The sequence below is a fragment of the Cyprinodon tularosa genome, unplaced genomic scaffold (genome assembly GCF_016077235.1).
Source record: "Cyprinodon tularosa strain WSP-4 unplaced genomic scaffold, ASM1607723v1 ctg378, whole genome shotgun sequence".
In the NCBI taxonomy this organism is placed as follows: Eukaryota; Metazoa; Chordata; class Actinopteri; order Cyprinodontiformes; family Cyprinodontidae; genus Cyprinodon; species Cyprinodon tularosa.
This window is the reverse complement of record NW_024039094.1, coordinates 444,672-462,129: the sequence shown is the minus strand read 5'-3', so window position 1 is coordinate 462,129 and position 17,458 is coordinate 444,672. Positions and strand designations below refer to the sequence as shown.

Below are 17,458 nucleotides of genomic sequence, written 5' to 3'. Positions count from 1 at the left end.
TATTTGGAGAATAAAAAAAAAAAATCACATGTAAATTTTTTTTTTTTACACCCGTGCAAATTTTAAGTACAAATACACAAATTCTGTTCTACAAGATGCACATCAAAGACCTCTTACATTCTCAGTTTTGCTTCAAAAGGTTTAGAACTATTGTTGACAAACTATTTGTGCATTGTAATTGTGTTTTTTTTTTTTTTACTGAAATTTTTTTCTATTCTGTCACAATGGCAAAAGAAAAAACCTCTTCAAATTCTTGAGTACAAGTACACAAATTGTATTCTGTAAGTTGCACATAAAAAATTTCTTTAGTTTTACTACAGTTGATCTAAAACAAACGGTGTAAATCCAAAATACACAAAAACCTGAGATATCCAGAGACATTTCACCCTGAAAAAAGCTTGTCGTTTGGCGAACCAAATGCTGCTCTGCTGCAGTACTTCCCCGAGACGGCAGGGGCGCTGTGCACAACATCACTAAGGAAGAAGAGGAAGCACTTCCGCAGGTCAGAGGTAAACAGGCGTGTTTGAAAACATGGATGAAGGTAAACACTTTGCCGGTTTTAATGTCTATTTTATCAATATCACATTCATTTTAACTACTTAACTACATTAGTGCTTTTTAAAGTGTAGGATACCTGTAGGTTTCTTTGCGGGTTTAATTTGATAGCACCTGTAAATGCTTGCTAATGTTTTGCTAGCTTCACAATTTAGCTCGAAGTTCTTTTTACTTATCAATCTACATTTTTTTCAAAATGGAAAATAAATAACCAATAAAATGAAATAAAAAAATAAAAATGGAATTGAAAGTTGAACATAAAAAACACGTTTTTTATTAGATTCTCTTCTATTTGAAATGCTATTATAAAAGCCCTTGTTTGCATCTTTGTTCTTAGGCATCTATTCACCATATATGAAAGCGACATCAAATAGCTGTTCACCATGCTTAAAAATGGAATATTTGTTATAAATTGTACTGTATTGTTTTCTCTTTGAGCAGACAAACTACCTAGTGATGGAGACATTGGATCTGTCATGGGGTTCTCTGGGTTTGGTATGCACAGCTTTAAAGGCTTGATTATATTTATTTTACCACAGACCTTTCGTTGATGTTGGACGTGCATCTAATGTGTGTTTTTATTTTATTTTATTTTTTAGGTAAGAAGGCTCGCACATTTGATCTTGAAGCCATTTTTGAGCAGACCAGGAGAACAGCTATTGAAAGGAGTCAGCGAATCCTGGGTGTGTATACTCAATGACTGATTGATTGACTTTATTGATCGCACAGTGTAGAAATGTACTCCTCACATTGGCTCAATAGTCAAAAAGAAGAAGAAGAAGGTGCCATAAGGGGGAAAAGGTGCATGGGGGTATATACAGTGCGTCCATATATATATATATATATATATATATATATATATATATATATATATATATTGCACAAGTTATTACCATTGTAGTGCTGGATTGAAGTGTGTGGTCGGTGCAGGGCTGATTGACCTGTATTAGCACTCCTTTTTACAAACAGGGTGTAAAAGTCTTTCACTAAAGGAGCAGCTCAGCTCCTCTATAGGTCTGGTGCAGGGGGTGAAAGGTGTTATCCATTATGGATGTAAGCTTGGACAGCACCCCCCTCTCAGCTTCCTCCACCGAGTCCAGAGCACATATTAGGACAGAAACAGGCTTTCTCAACAGTTTTTTTTAGTCTCCTTTTGTCCCGTGTATAGTGATGCTGTCTTACACATGGATTCAATTCTTTATATGATAACCTCCTTGTCCTGTAGAAGCGTTAAGATCTATTAATTATCTTTCAAAAACAAACGCTTAGACCTATAAAGCCTGGGATCCAGATTGAAGGGCTCCATGTTTCAGGAGTTGTGGTGGAAATGTAAACTTTATGGCCAGGTGATATTGTGCAGTCTCTCAAAAATTTGGGGTTGGCTCCAAGTTGGTCATAAACACAAACTACAGACTTCTTCAGTTAATTGATACAAATTAAATAGATTTGTAAAAGAAAATTTGATAATAAAATGTCTGGTACTTTGTTTTAAAACAGAAAAAGCTGTGTTTAAATATCAGACACAAGATGTTTTAATGATTAGATTGAGTTAAATTTTCCTCTGCATATGTTTCCATAGCTCAATCAATAGCGGTGATGGATAAAAGCATGTGTCCTTTTGTTTGTGCGAGTGATAATCATTAAAGTAGAAAACTATTGAATTATTGTAGACACAGGTTAACATGTCTAATGTTTGATTTGTTCCAAATATTGGGATGAGTTTGATGTGTAAAAGTGACATTGTAAACTTCTTGCCCCTCAGAGGAGCGACAGAGAGGAGCTCAGATGGAAGAGGAAGGTGAGAGCTCCAAGTCACTTAATCCATCAGTCCCCGGTCAGAGAGACAAAGGTGCAGCTAGGTAAGACAAGACATGTTTGAGTGAACTAATCCAAAATCGTTGCTGTTCATGACTGAATTTATGTTTTTCATTATTATTATTCTAAGGAGCCAAGGTGGCAGTGACAGCAGCGATTCAGACTCTGAGATCATTGGTCCTCCAGTGCCCTCTCAACCTGTAGCCCAGGAGGAAAATGATGAGCCTATAGGCCCCCCCCTTCCACCAGGTTATAGGGACAGCTCAGCCAACAGTGATGATGATGAAGCTGAGGCAAAAGATGATGATGACGACGACGATGATGACGACGATGATGATGATGATGATGTATGTGTCTTAAGCTTTCATATATCGAGTTTCCAGTGTGAATTCTTCCTCTTAAAGGAATAGTACACCCAAAACATGATTAGCCTTCATTTTCTACTCACCCCCATGCTGAACAACACTCTGGAGTACTTTTTTGATATCTCAAATGCATCTGGAGATCTGGGAGGCTTCTTGCTGTCTGCTGACATTCAAATAATGGAGGTCTATGGTGACCGAGACAGAAAGGTCCATAAAAGTCCACAAAAAACGTGTCAATATTCCTCCATAATGCTCGTCCAATGTATTCCAAGTGTCCTGAGTGGGTAGCGTCCATAATTTACTCGAAACGAAGTCATTTAGAATGTTTTTAGAGCATAAACAGTAGTGTATAGGATTTCCTGAAAGCGCGCACATGCGCGCTCCCAACGCTACGGAAGCCGGCAGACCAAACCAGATGAAAGTGCGCATTCAGCGTCTGCTCTGCCGATAATGCAAGCGTAGAAGAAGAAATGTGCCGTTTACCTGTGCAAAGAAAGAAACAACGAAAGAAAAATGTCTGAGGACTTCAGTGTTGAGGAAGAGCATGAGTTCTTTGCCGAGCTGAATGCGCTGGTTTGGTCTGCCGGCTTCCGTAGCGTCGGGAGCGCGCATGTGCGCGCTTTCAGGAAATCCTATACACTACTGTTTATGCTATAAAAACATTCTAAATGACTTCGTTTCGAGTAAATTCTGGATGCTACCCACTCAGGAAACTTGGAATACATTGGACGAGCAGTATGGAGGAATATTGAAACGTTTTTTGTGGACTTTTATGGACCTTTCTGTCTCGGTCACCATAGACCTCCATTATTTGAATGTCAGCAGACAGCAAGAAGCCTGCCAGATCTCCAGATGCATTTGAGATATCAAAAAAGTACTCCAGAGTGTTGTTCAGCATGGGGGTGAGTAGAAAATGAAGGCTAATCATGTTTTGGGTGTACTATTCCTTTTAATGAATAGATAATGATCTTAATCTGTTCTACCATCCTAATACAGTCACCTGGTAGTCACCATAACAGTTGACTAAAAAAATGAAACTATAAAATAATTATTAATGTTATTCACAAAACTTATGTTTTTTGACACACAACTTTTCTTATTCTGCAATTATAGAACTTTAAAAAGAACAGAGGACCTTGTTGTTGTCGTTGGGAATTGGCGGCGTAGTGGTTAGGGCATAGAGCTTGGAATCCTGAGGTTCGAGTCCCACTCCCACAGACTTCCACTCTGGGTCCCTGGGCAAAAAGACCATTTACCCCACCCTACTTCCCGTGCGCCCCATGGTGGATGGGTTAAATGCAGAGGGTTAATTTCGTTGCTCGGCACTCTGTGACCGTGCAATGGCAATTAAAAGCTGGAAAAGTTATGGGATGTCACAAAGACGACCACTAGGTGGCATCACCAGAACAGGCATTTACCATGTAGTATTGTCCTATGTGTTTAACTTAGCTGATGTCAAATGGTTTCCAAAAATATCAACTTGTATATATATTTTTTCTAAAAAATTATGATATGAAGAAGAAACGGCTCAGGTTGGAGCAGACGGTTCAGGTCAAACACCAAACTTTGGTTATTTGCATGTAGCAACCCACAGCTCTTACATTACAAAGATTATTTATCGACAGATCTATTCTAGATTACAAAAGAAAACTTATTCAGCTCTGTGTTCCTCTATCAGAACCCAGTGAAGAAGATTCCAGACACCCATGAGATCACTTTACAGCACGGCACCAAAACAGTAAGTTTTGCTGGCATCACTCTGCTGATGACTACTTAAACATATTCAAATATAAAGTACTTTTATTGTGGATAGAATATTGTTAGATAACCAAATACGTATGTTTCATGCCTTGAAATAAGAAGTCCCTTTGGCTATTTAGCAAATTTGCAATAGCAGTTACATTTATCCTTTCATTTTATTCTGGATCAGTTCTGATCCTGTTTCTTGAAGCACAGCATTTACAAAATTGAATAAAATTGAACAACCAGACAGCATTGACTTCAAACATTTGGCTTTTGGTGCTTCTCACTTTGAATGAATCAGTTTTGAAAAGGCTAACAGAAGTTCCAGTCTGATTCTGTAGCTTTAAGATGATCTTTAATCGACGGCTAATTGCGTCCTCAGGTATCAGCTCTTGGTTTAGACCCCTCTGGAGCCCGCCTAGTGACGGGCGGATACGATTACGATGTGCGGTTCTGGGACTTTGCCGGGATGGACCAGGCTCTACAGGCCTTCCGAACCCTGCAGCCCTGTGAGTGGTATGTGGAAAATCAACACAGTTGCTCAACATGTGTTTACATTTGTTTCATGCAAACGTCAAGCATACTGACTTCATTTAGGTGTGCTTAAAAGTGTACCCTCACATAAACACGCACATGAAGGCTTTTTAGGCTTCATCGGATCTAGTGCTTACTCTGTGGAATCCCCTCTTTTCATGCAAAATGTGGCTTCCAGAAGCAGATCTTGAAGTTATGTGTGTGTTTGTGTTTACTCTGAGTTCCGCTGAACCTGCTATTAAAGATCACATTCTTTTTTGCTTTTGGGAACCGGTGGCCTGAGCTAGATCAGGCTTCCCCTTATTAAGAAGATTTCATGCAACATTTAATATGATTACTGTGTGATCTGGTAGCCTGTTAAATTTACTGAAGTGCTGAACCTAAGTTGGAAAGCTGAGAAACAGAGTTCCACTTTCAACATAAAAGTTTCCTTTTGACATAAAACTGCAGCTTCTGAACTCTTTGAGTCTGTCGGTTACCCAACCTCTCAACTCAACCATTTCAATAGCAAAAAAAAATCTTTAAATGTACCATCTGCCTCTTCATCTTATTGCTTGAGTTTGTTGTCACTCATCAAATATACAAAATAAGGGTCACCCAAGATGTGAATGTGTCTATAGCTTAATGCAACCAATATGCTAACTTTTAGAAACAAAAGCTAGAACCACAGACATGCCAGCTAACATCTGCTTCATTCTGTTGCGTTTGACAGTCATCAGATCAAGACCTTGCAATACAGCATCACAGGTGATGTCCTCCTGGTGGTCTCTGGCAATGCACAGGCCAAAGTGTTGGACCGGGATGGCTTTAACGTCATGGAGTGTGTGAAAGGAGACCAGTACATTGTGGATATGGCCAACACAAAGGTTTGCAAAAATAACTTTCTTAATTCATTAAGCTAAAGAAACTGTTTAAAATATCTCTATTGATGCCTTTTAGCACTGTGTTCATGTTGAAATTACATTATAGTAGTTTTTAGACCTGGCTATTCAGAGTGGAAGCCCAACAGAAAAATAGATATTCGCATCAGATGATCATCATGAATATAACAGAGTAAATGTTCTCAGATCAGACTGATGATATTTGAGAAAAAGTGCAAATATATTAAGAAGAATGTTTTGATTATTAACCATCAGCTTTATTCACAGTGGTTTAGCTATTATCACTGTTCAGATGAATCTTCTCTATCAAGATTGAATTACAGAAAGGTTGATTATTGGAGATGAGGTGCTAGAAGCATGTGTTTACCTTTATGTTGTGCAATGGGTTTCTAAAGTTGATATATTATTGACCATGTGTTCCTATTTTTATAAGACCAGGGCATCATAATATCTACATCAATATTATTTTTACTAATATGGGCAACTTTAATACATTATAATTAGTGCTGTCAATCGATTAAATTTTTTAATCGCGATTAATCGCATCAATGCCTGAGTTAACTCGCGATTAATCGCATTTTAATCGCACATTTTTTTCCTGATTGAAAATCATTTAAATACTCTCGATGACATACAAAAAAATACATACAGGCTAGGTTTGTGCCAATGTTCTTTTTTTAAAATGAAAACAGGTCACAGATACTGATTTATGCCATAGAAACATATGGCAAGAAGATGGGGAGGCATGTAGCAAAAAATAACAAATATGTAGCCAAAAAAAAAGGCCCTGAAAACAGGCTGATGTAAAAGACAGTCTTTACAGTTAATGCAGTCTTTTGAACAAAGACAAGCATTTTACCCTACTGCTATAAAATTTAGTAGAGTTAACATTAGATGTTAATTAACCAAGGTAATGAACAATTTTCAATCAATACATCAAAATCAATAGACCGACATCACTAGATGAAGGTAGTCTATGCTCTAGAAAGTTACTTTTCAGCCTCTTAACAAAAATGAGAACACACACACACCCACTCACCCACACACAGACACACCCACCCACACACACACACACACACACGATACCGACCTGTTGCGTACACAGACGGCAAGAGTGCTGCTACGAGATTCCATTTCACCTCAGTAATCAGTTTTCTCAGCGTATTTCAGGTTGCTACTAGTTACCAGACACTCAACTTGTTTGTTGGTGGTGGGGCTTAAAGAAAAGGCACTAGCGTCACCCAGTGTATGAGCGTCTTTTTCCCTTGAGGAGCTCCGCTCTTGAAGCCTATGAGAAATGCATAGACTGGGGGAAAATAGCCCCGCCTTCCCGCAGGCTGCAGCGGGATGTACTTGGAAAATTGTACCATAAAACCACATAGCGTTAATCTCACGTTAAAAAAATTATCGCTGTTAAAATGGCCTCACGTTAACGCGTTAATAACGTGATAATTTTGACAGCACTAATTATAATAATGATAATGTACAGATTTTCCAGCTTTCAGCAATTACAGACACAAAAATAAAATTCTCTAAGCACTTTAATGTTTTTGTCCAAACTATTAAATACTTCAAAACAACAGGCCTGATTCTATAATAATGCCCTGTTGTTGTTTTTCTTAATACATTACTAATTTACATGTAGAACATGTGAAACTCCAAATGTTAAAAGATCCAATCTGTGTTTGTTTCCCTCTTTTTAGTAGCAGCCTTACTGAAAAAGCTTCTTCCAGGTGTAATCCAGGATTGCTCTGCTCTCTGGGTAAACCCTGCAACCATTTGATGGTAGTGGGGCATACCTTCTCCTTGTTTTGGTTACAAGTTCAATGGTCAGAGGCTAATTTTTGGGGAAAAGGGACTCCAAATGTTTTCTGGTCTGTTTTGGTTCAAATAGCTGAACTTAGAAAACAGCCCTAATTAAACGTCCATGTTTGGGTTTTAGAAAGCTGTATTCGTGGTCAGCGACCATGTCTGCCAGCTGCACCATATGTAGACATGGTTTATAAAAGCCATATAAATGTGCTTGAAGTGAAGGTCCATTTATTGCAGGAAGCTGTTTTCGGGATGTTCTACATTCTTATCCTGCTCCGTCCCATCTGGAGTCGATTGGTTCAATGGAAATGCATGTTGGCATGCTAACGGTGTCTCAGTCGATTAGCCGTCTCTCATGTGGTGATCAACTCATTGCCTGTTCTCTGCCTGAGTTGACTTGTAATTACATCCCTCCTGATGGCTACTATCTGCTGAGTGGTTTGATACACAAAAGCGGATCCATGCATGCAGTTTAGATACGTTTACAAACAGAGAAACTCTGTTTATCATCATGGTGACCTTTGAAGGCAAATGGTCTTTGGCTAAATGGGATTTAATGCAAATAAACACCTTACTTTTTATTTCTCTTCCTTACATCTCAGCTTGTGTCTCTCTGTCCTTTTAAATTCCCAGATCAACCAACATGACAAATAAGAAATGCAATTTCATTATGTGCAGTATAACAATGGGATAGGCAAAACTTTGTGTTCAAACATGCTGGTAAAGGTTCTCAGTCATCCAGGTCATAGTCATTCCAAAAAAATCTAAAACAATCCGCTGGACTTGGTTTCCGAGTTTGAAGACGTTTCGCTTCCCATCCAGGAAGCTTTTTGAATTCAAAATGACAGGATTAGCTTTGAGTTCGAGGTTAAAACCTTGCAAAGCAAAATATCTTCAAACTCGGAAACCAAGTCCAGTGGTTTTTTTCTATTTATTTTTTGGAATTAGTGTTCAAGCAGTTCGGGGTTTAAATTCTAAATTCTCTTGCTTGTTTACAAAACAAGTGTTATGTCTTAGGAGGCCTGAAATCAGTTCAAGTTCCTCACATGAGGCAGTTTTAGCTTTTAAATGTAGACCTGAAGTTTTCCTTCCAGTCTAAACTACTAAGAACTAAAAATTCCCTGTTTACACCTGATGACTAGCATGATTAACAACCCCTGTCTTATATAATTTGTTTAGATTAAAATGACCAAAATCTATTAGTTGTTCTTGGCAACATTCAGCGTTTTAAATGTCCTCCATGTTGTTTCTGGCTGCCCACTCTGTGACTTCTCTGATAATAGTAGATTAGCTTGACAACATTGATGTGGCAGCTTTGATTTTTTTTTTAGGTTAAATGTCAATAAATCCTGATCATCATCCATCTGTGTGTTTAGCCTGTCGCAACTGGCCCAGGTTTAAAAACTTTCATTATCTGCTCTTCTTTTTTATCCAGGGACACACAGCTATGCTGAACAGTGGCTGCTGGCATCCTAAGATGAAAGAAGAGTTCATGACCTGCTCGTATGACGGGTGAGTTTTTAAATCTGCAATGAGCAGAAAGCTTCACTTCCCATTATCTTTTTTTTTCTTTCTCTAAATTCCTCATAAAATGTAATTGCCAGCTGTTGTCATTCAGATAAATGTTTGTTAATCAGCGCTTGTGCAATGCTATCTTAGATATTCATCCATTCACGTTTCTTAAAGAGGTCTTTTTGCTTGCTACGCTCTCTTTGGTGAACCCCAGTCCCATGAAAATCCTTAAATGTGTTTTTTTTTTTTTAGACTTTTGTCATTATTAAAGATTTTAACTGATTTTTTATCTATTAATAGGAACTGAATTAGCAAGAAGAAATAAGCTGACATCTGTACATATTTTTATTTTTGTATCAAAACACAAAATTTAATTCCTGTAACAATTATTTGAAAATAAATGAAATGAGAATTAAGAAATTTTCATTCATTAAAAAAAATATTTTTTGTCAGATAATCTACGGTATTACTTTTTGAAGTGAATGATTATTTATGGTAATTACTGTAATAATAGTTTGTGGAGCTTGTGTGGCATGACAGACAAAAGACTAAATAACTTTGAATAAGGAAAATGTATTAAATGATAAAGGAATCATTTAAAAAATGTTGATACATACAGGATGGTGGCAATAACAAACAGTAAGTTTTGAATAATCTGTCCAGAAAATGTCAAGATAAACTTAACACCCTAGTCCCCCCAAAGAAAACACACACGCAGGAAAAGAGCCAAAGTATGTTTTTAGTTTTACTTTTGTCTTTGATTCTCTCAAAGGTTTAGTTTAGATTTGTTTGTGGTTCAGTTCCTAATCCTTGTTTGTTTTCAAAAGTTGAGCTTTTCTCTGTTATCATTGAACAACTAAAAAAAAATTAAGGCTATAATCCAAGGACTGGGGAGGACAGAAAATGAAAGTTGATCCTATCAGCCCGCAATCAAATGGCTCTGGGTTCAGTCCATAGAAGAAGAAAAAAAAAAGCCCTGACATGTAAACAAGCTTGTCTGAATAACAAAATACTAAAGTTAACAAAAGTGTTCTGCAGCCAAATTCAGCATATAAAGAGAGAAAAGTAACAAGCTAAACTCACCACTGAGAGGAAATGATTCATTTGTGGGTATTTTAGGTCTACAAAGTAACTGGAAGCTGCTCAGAGCCTAGACCAGATTCCAAGATGCACCGAGGGAAAAAAGTAGTATGTTTCACATGATGAGGGGGCATAAACCTTTTGTGGACCTGTCATTTGTGATCTACAACTTTCCAGGTATCTGGAGTATAAATAGGACTAGAATGAGGTTTATTTATTTCCTCCAATGTTTTTTTTGCTGCTGTGCACACTAAAGGCTGATTTATACTCAGGAACCAGGTCGTCTGCGTTTTTGTTGCAGTGAATGCAAATGTGCCCCCGCCCCTGCCGCAGACACTCTGTGCATCTCCCCACAATTGTAGGTGACCAGAGACAGTGCCGCAGACAGGATGCCTCTGATTGGTCAAATCTATATCCGCTCTACGCTGTGTGTTTTTCCTGTTTGGTAACTTACTGGCTTGTTATGTTTGTATGACCGCCATTGCTGAAAACGACTATTTGTGAAGTTGGACCAGCTAGAAGAGCGAGGTGCGTGAGAACGCTGGGACTGTTTTTCTACCTGGATTCCCGCTCTTTCTCGCCCTCATGTTCCTCCGTTGTCACACAGACTTGCCCCCATTTCCTCATCGCCTCACCCGTATCTAGACCCATAGTTAGTTCCTGATTTTTCCCTCCTGCGTTGTGGCGTGAAATAACATAGCACAGACCACGCTTCAGTATTGGTACCTACGACAATTTCACTGCGACACACTGCTGCAGAGAGTATAACCAGTGCTTAAGCAGGAGGATGAATGGAAAATCCACAAATTCACCTTCAAAGAAGCAGAAAAGTGTTTTCAAATTGAAAAAGTCATAACAACCTTCAGGCCCCACAAACATTTTATTTGAAGAGATGCCTACCATGACAAACATTAACACTTGGAGTTTGATTAAACTCTCCAGGGTTGTATCTGTTGCTATATGGCTCAAGGTATTACATGGCTTCGTGAAATCTTTGAAATACCGGTACCTTGATATTCATTAATAGACTCTAGTTGGGACCTGGACATGAGTTACCATCCTGGTTATCACCTAGATCAGGCATCCCCAAAGTCGGTCCTCTAGGGACTTTGTCCTGCAGATTTTAGAGGTTTCCCTGCTCCAGCACAGCTGATTTACATTCATAGTTGATTAACAGGCTTTTGCTGAACTGCAATAATTAGAATCAGCTGTGCTAAAGCAGAGAAACCTCTAATATCTGCAGGACAACGGCCCTCGAGGGGATGCCTGACCTAGATGATGACATCAAAACTTACATTTCTATTTTGGTGCGAAAATGCTTCCCCAGATGCAAAAATAATGGAGCGTTCTAGTTGCCATCACTATCCCAAACCTGAATCCTGTGCTAAGCTTAATAGACTGCAGAGAAAACACTAACAATTTAGGATACAAGTTTATTGAACTCACCATGGGAAATAAACTTTTCACAGAAATCTGTTTGAATCCTGTTAGGATGCAAATTAAAGGAATAGTACACCCAAAACATGATTGGCCTTCATTTTCTACTCACCCCCATGCTGAACAACACTCTGGAGTTCTTTTTTGATATCTCAAATGCATCTGGAGATCTGGGAGGCTTCTTGCTGTCTGCTGACATTCGAATAATGGAGGTCTATTGTGCCCGAGACAGAAAGGTCCATAAAAGTCCACAAAAAACGTGTCAATATTCCTCCATACTGCTCGTCCAATGTATTCCAAGTGTCCTGAGTGGGTAGCATCCAGAATTTACTCGAAACAAAGTCATTTAGAATGTTTTTAGAGCATAAACAGTAGTGTATAGGATTTCCTGAAAGCGCGCACATGCGCGTTCATGACGCTACGGAAGCCGGCAGACCAAACCAGATGAAAATGCGCATTCAGCGTCTGCTCTGCCAATAATGCAAGCGTAGAAGAAGAAATGTGCTGTTTACCTGTGCAAAGAAAGAAACAACGAAAGAAAAATGTCTGAGGACTTCAGTGTTGAGGAAGAGCTTGAGTTCTTTGCTGAGCTGAATGCGCACTTTCATCTGGTTTGGTCTGCCGCGGTTTCCGTAGCGTCGTGAACGCGCAGGTGCGCGCTTTCAGGAAATCCTATACACTACTGTTTATGCTCTAAAAACATTCTAAATGACTTAGTTTCGAGTAAATTCTGGATGCTACCCACTCAGGACACTTGGAATACATTGGACGAGCAGTATGGAGGAGTATTGACACGTTTTTTGTGGACTTTTATGGACCTTTCTGTCTCGGTCACCATAGACCTCCATTATTTGAATGTCAGCAGACAGCAAGAAGCCTCCCAGATCTCCAGATGCATTTTAGATATCAAAAAAGTACTCCAGAGTGTTGTTCAGCATGGGGGTGAGTAGAAAATGAAGGCTAATCATGTTTTGGGTGTACTATTCCTTTAAAGTAGACAAATGGCTGTTGGTGTGATTGTGTAGAAAAACTATTGCTGGAGAAATATGCAAAATGTCAAATGAAAGGAATTCTAATGACGATATAAAGATTAATGATGTTTGCTCCAAATGAGTATAAAGTAATGAAGAACTAAGAGCTCTTCAAAGAACATTTTCTTCCCCCTAATAAAAAATGTCCTCAAAGTAATCGTTGGACTGAGACCATGATGCTACAATGACGGATACGTTTATTTTTCAGCTCTTAGAGCCTACAAGTGTGGCCATTTCTGTAGATTAAACTAATATGCTGGGAGAGACTCTGTAGCTGTAGGGGAACAGAAATATTTGAGCATCAACATGTGCTAAAGAAACAGTGATGAGACCAGGTGAGTGTGACAGACTGCAGTGCAGATATTTAGGGTTATCACCATTAGGTGGAAAGGAGGTTCACGCCACAGCCGTGCTGTTTACCCGTGTAACTGCTCTCCCAGATGTGGCTGTAGGTTTCTTTAGCTCTTACTGTGTCTCTGGAAATCCTCTGCTGGCACGTTAGCGCTGGGTGTTGCCCCCGGCCAGCTCACAGGAGATCAACAGTGAGGAGCGTATAGGGAGCCATTCACAGAAAGAGAGCAGCTGCATGTAGGAAAGCTTCCTCGCAGCAGAGCGCGGCACCACAAGCTGAGCTTGTAGATGGGCGGAGCGCTATTTCATTTAGCTGCAATCATTTCTAGTTATTTTGCTTTCATTTTAGTTGTTTATGTTTTAAACCACACAGGTGGAAATAGATGATAAAATATAGTAGCTTTCTTTGTTTGTCTTGCTTCTTTCTTCTGAACTTAGAACTGTAGGACTGGAAATGCTCCTTTTCCATTTTTTACAAGCATTTAAAAGTATTTGTAGACATTTTATAAGAGAACTGAATTTTTTTTTTCATTTGAACCTTGTTTGTAATGGTCAAATCATCAGAATATGTTCCTGAGGCAGGTTTTTTTTTAAAGTAGCAGAAAATAAAGTAAGGCACCTGAGTTGAATGAAAGCGAGAAATCAGCTGGGGTTAAAGTGGTTCCTGAAAGGTTGAATAAAGGCCACTAAATCAGGTTAATTGGAAGCAGGCCCAAGTACTTAGGCTTGTCATATACCCTCTTTAAGCAATCCATGTTGTTGAACACTGAAGCTATTGATCCTCTTTAGGAAATGGAAAGAAAGTGTTGCGTTTACTGACCTCTGCAAAGTGTGGCTACTGCTGAGATATTACGTTTTCCCCAACATATCTTTTTCTTTGGTTAAACACTCACTTGACAGAATGTTATAAAGTTGATGAAAGAAGTGTAAAAATGACGTACTATCTGATATCTGATCACAATAAATACTGTAGAGTAATTGTTGGTCTGTTTTCACATCCTCTAGCAAAGTCGAGCAGCTCTCACTTTATTGCTCCCATTCGAGGCATTTTCACAGATGAACACTGGAGATGTTGAGGAGAATGAGCGTATCATTCAGTGTGGAGTTTTTCCGAAGCTGCTGCCCACACTTGTAACATTTGAGACTCAAGAAATGTTCACACAGCTGGAGGACCCAGAACAGGGCTGAAGGGATCATGTTCTTTGGGCATCCGGAAAGAGAAACAGGAATGATTCTGAATTTTAGTCAGCTTGTTTGTTATTCAGCCAGGAAAGGCTCTCCACTCTTTACGTTTTAGATCTGAGATCTCCAAATGCACTCCACAGATTAACAGGATCCTACTAATAACCCAATTCTTTGGTTTCAGGATTTCTGAAGCAGGAAGCAGCATCTTATCCTGGGAAGAGGAGTTTAAGGCTCCTGCTTTAGGTGTTTTTCTTTTGCCAGAAAACTCGTTTAAATACAGGTGCTGGTCATAAAATTAGAATATCATGAAAAAGTAGATTGATTTCAGTAATTCCATTTAAAAAGTGAAACTTGTATATTATATTCATACATTACATACAAACTCATATATTTCAGATGTTTATTTTGTTTAATTTTGATGATTACAAATGACAACAAATGAAAATCTCAAATTCATCATATCAGAAAATTAGAATATTGTGAAAAGGTTCAAAATTGATGGCCCCTGGTGCCACACTCTAATCAGCTAATTAACTCAAACCACCTGCAAAAGCCTTTAAATGGTCTTTCAGTCTAGTTCTATAGGCTACACAATCATGGGGAAGACTGCTGACTTGACAGTTGTCCAAAAGACGACCATCGACACCTTGCACAAGGAGGGCAAGACACAAAAGGTCATCGCTAAAGAGGCTGGCTGTTCACAGAGCTCAGTGTCCAAGCACATTAATAGAGAGGCGAAGGGAAGGAAAAGATGTGGTCGAAAAAAGTGTACAAGCAAGAGAGATAACCGCACCCTGGAGAGGATTGTGAAACAAAACCCCTTCAAAAATGTGGGGGAGATTCACAAAGAGTGGACTGCAGCTGGAGTGAGTGCTTCAAGAACCACCACACACAGACGTATGAAAGACATGGGTTTCTGCTGTCGCATTCCTTGTGTCAAGCCACTCTTGAACCACAGACAGCGTCAGAAGCGTCTTGCCTGGGCTAAAGAGAAACAGGACTGGACTGCTGGTGAGTGGTCCAAAGTCATGTTCTCTGATGAAAGTAAATTTTGCATTTCCTTTGGAAATCAAGGTCCCAGAGTCTGGAGGAAAAGAAGAGAGGCACTTCATCCACGTTGCTTGAAGTCCAGTGTAAAGTTTCCACAGTCAGTGATGGTTTGGGGTGCCATGTCATCTGCTGGTGTTGGTCCATTGTGTTTTCTGAGGTCCAGGGTCAACGCAGCCACATACCAGGAAGTTTTAGAGCACTTCATGCTTCCTGCAGCTGACCAACTTTTTGGAGATGCAGATTTCATTTTCCAACAGGACTTGGCACCTGCACACAGTGCCAAAGCTACCAGTACCTGGTTGAAGGACCATGGTATCCCTGTTCTTAATTGGCCAGCAAACTCTCCTGACCTTAACCCCATAGAAAATCTATGGGGTATTGTGAAGAAGAAGATGCAATACACCAGACCCAACAATTCAGAAGAGCTAAAAGCCACTATTAGAGCAACCTGGGCTATCATAACACCTGAGCAGTGCCACAGACTGATCGACTCCATGCCACGCCGCATTGCTGCAGTAATACAGGCCAAAGGAGGCCCAACTAAATACTGAGTGCTGTACATGCTCATACTTTTCATGTTCATACTTTTCAGTTGGCCAACATTTCTATAAATCCTTTGTTTTTATTGGTCTTCAGTAATATTCTAATTTTCTGATATGATGAATTTGAGATTTTCATTTGTTGTCATTTGTAATCATCAAAATTAAACAAAATAAACATCTGAAATATATGAGTTTGTATGTAATGTATGAATATAATATACAAGTTTCACTTTTTAAATGGAATTACTGAAATCAATCTACTTTTTCATGATATTCTAATTTTATGACCAGCACCTGTAGATGAGTCATCAATAGGCGTCGATAGAATCAAAAGGATCGGATATACTTGAGGGGGGGCACATCTAAAGATGTATTTATACTCCATTTTAAACACAACGATCTATATGGGCAGATCCCTCTGTCATTAAGGAGTTTGTAAATGGATAGGGAAGCGCAACAAAACGAGGTTTAGATGTAACTAGTGATAATCAGTGAAAGTAGGGGAGTCAATGATAAAAATGCTGTAATTTCTTCATCCACATTCTGCGATTTATTAGTGGTTTTAGTGGTTTTATGTGGATTTATTAGCCACATAAAACCACTTCTGTTTTTGCTATTCCCATTTTATTACTCTTTCTGAGAAATTTGATGATGACGATTTGCATAGACTGCAGCAAACACCAAAGCTGCCTGTTGACTCACGAGGATCTATAAAGGAACACAGTAAAATGTTGTAGTGTTTCCTCCTTTAGTCTACGTTGAATAATATGGACAGACATTCAAAGAATGTTTCTCCCTTACTGCTTTACCACCCATGTTTTATGATCTTCATCCATTCAGCCTGCTAACACCAATAATAGCAACGTTGGGCATCCGTAAGACCAACACCTATGCCTCTCTTCCTGCCTATTTAGGAGTCTCTACAGTGATTATAAAAATAAAAAAAAGGCTATAATGTACGATCAGGAGACCTCCCAAATCCTTAATTAAAGGGACCCCTGTAGTTTGACAGAATTTCATTCACTAATTCTTCCTCCATTCTTTAATGAAGCCTTTAGAGCAGGACGTGGATTAAAGAGAAGCTCGCAGAATGCATCAGCAGGGAAGCAGTGATTGTTCTTCCAAAACCAAAAGATAGAAAAGGGACGTCTGTATGACTAGAATGGATGCTAAGACAGTATTTCTACTCTAACTGGTGTGAAAATGTCAACTTTTCCCATTTGGAAGTTTTAAATGGCTCAATGTTTTCTGACAAATACTCAGTTGATCCAAGAAGGGTTTTGTACCAACCCAGATCTAACAGACTATTTGCTGTAAGGCTAAAAAACTGATGTCAAAACTTTCTTTTTTATTATCAAAACGTGTAGGGAACATGCAACGTCTTGTGAAAAGGTGTGGATAAACTGAATGTAGCCTAAAAAAAACAACAACTTATCTCTAACTTGGACTTGAAGATCATTTCTGCTAAGATTTAAATTGCATTCATAAAATTTCTGTTATATTTTTTACTTACAACAGAGTATGTCCAATCCTAAACAGATCTGTGTTTTTATGGAAACAGTTTG

General features: G+C 38.8%; 1 protein-coding gene across 1 annotated transcript in view; it reads left to right on the top strand.

The window, feature by feature from the left end:
- Positions 1-449: 449 nt before the first annotated feature.
- LOC119791023 (WD repeat-containing protein 70) overlaps positions 450-17,458 on the top strand; it is a 53,193-nt gene continuing 36,184 nt past the window's right edge. The window contains exons 1-9 of the mRNA XM_038296838.1: positions 450-541; positions 997-1,050; positions 1,155-1,238; positions 2,318-2,414; positions 2,501-2,717; positions 4,414-4,473; positions 4,861-4,994; positions 5,725-5,878; positions 9,141-9,217. Of these exons, the coding sequence (XP_038152766.1) occupies positions 532-541; positions 997-1,050; positions 1,155-1,238; positions 2,318-2,414; positions 2,501-2,717; positions 4,414-4,473; positions 4,861-4,994; positions 5,725-5,878; positions 9,141-9,217 (887 nt within the window). The 5' untranslated portion in view covers positions 450-531. The remainder of the gene's footprint in view (positions 542-996; positions 1,051-1,154; positions 1,239-2,317; positions 2,415-2,500; positions 2,718-4,413; positions 4,474-4,860; positions 4,995-5,724; positions 5,879-9,140; positions 9,218-17,458) is intronic.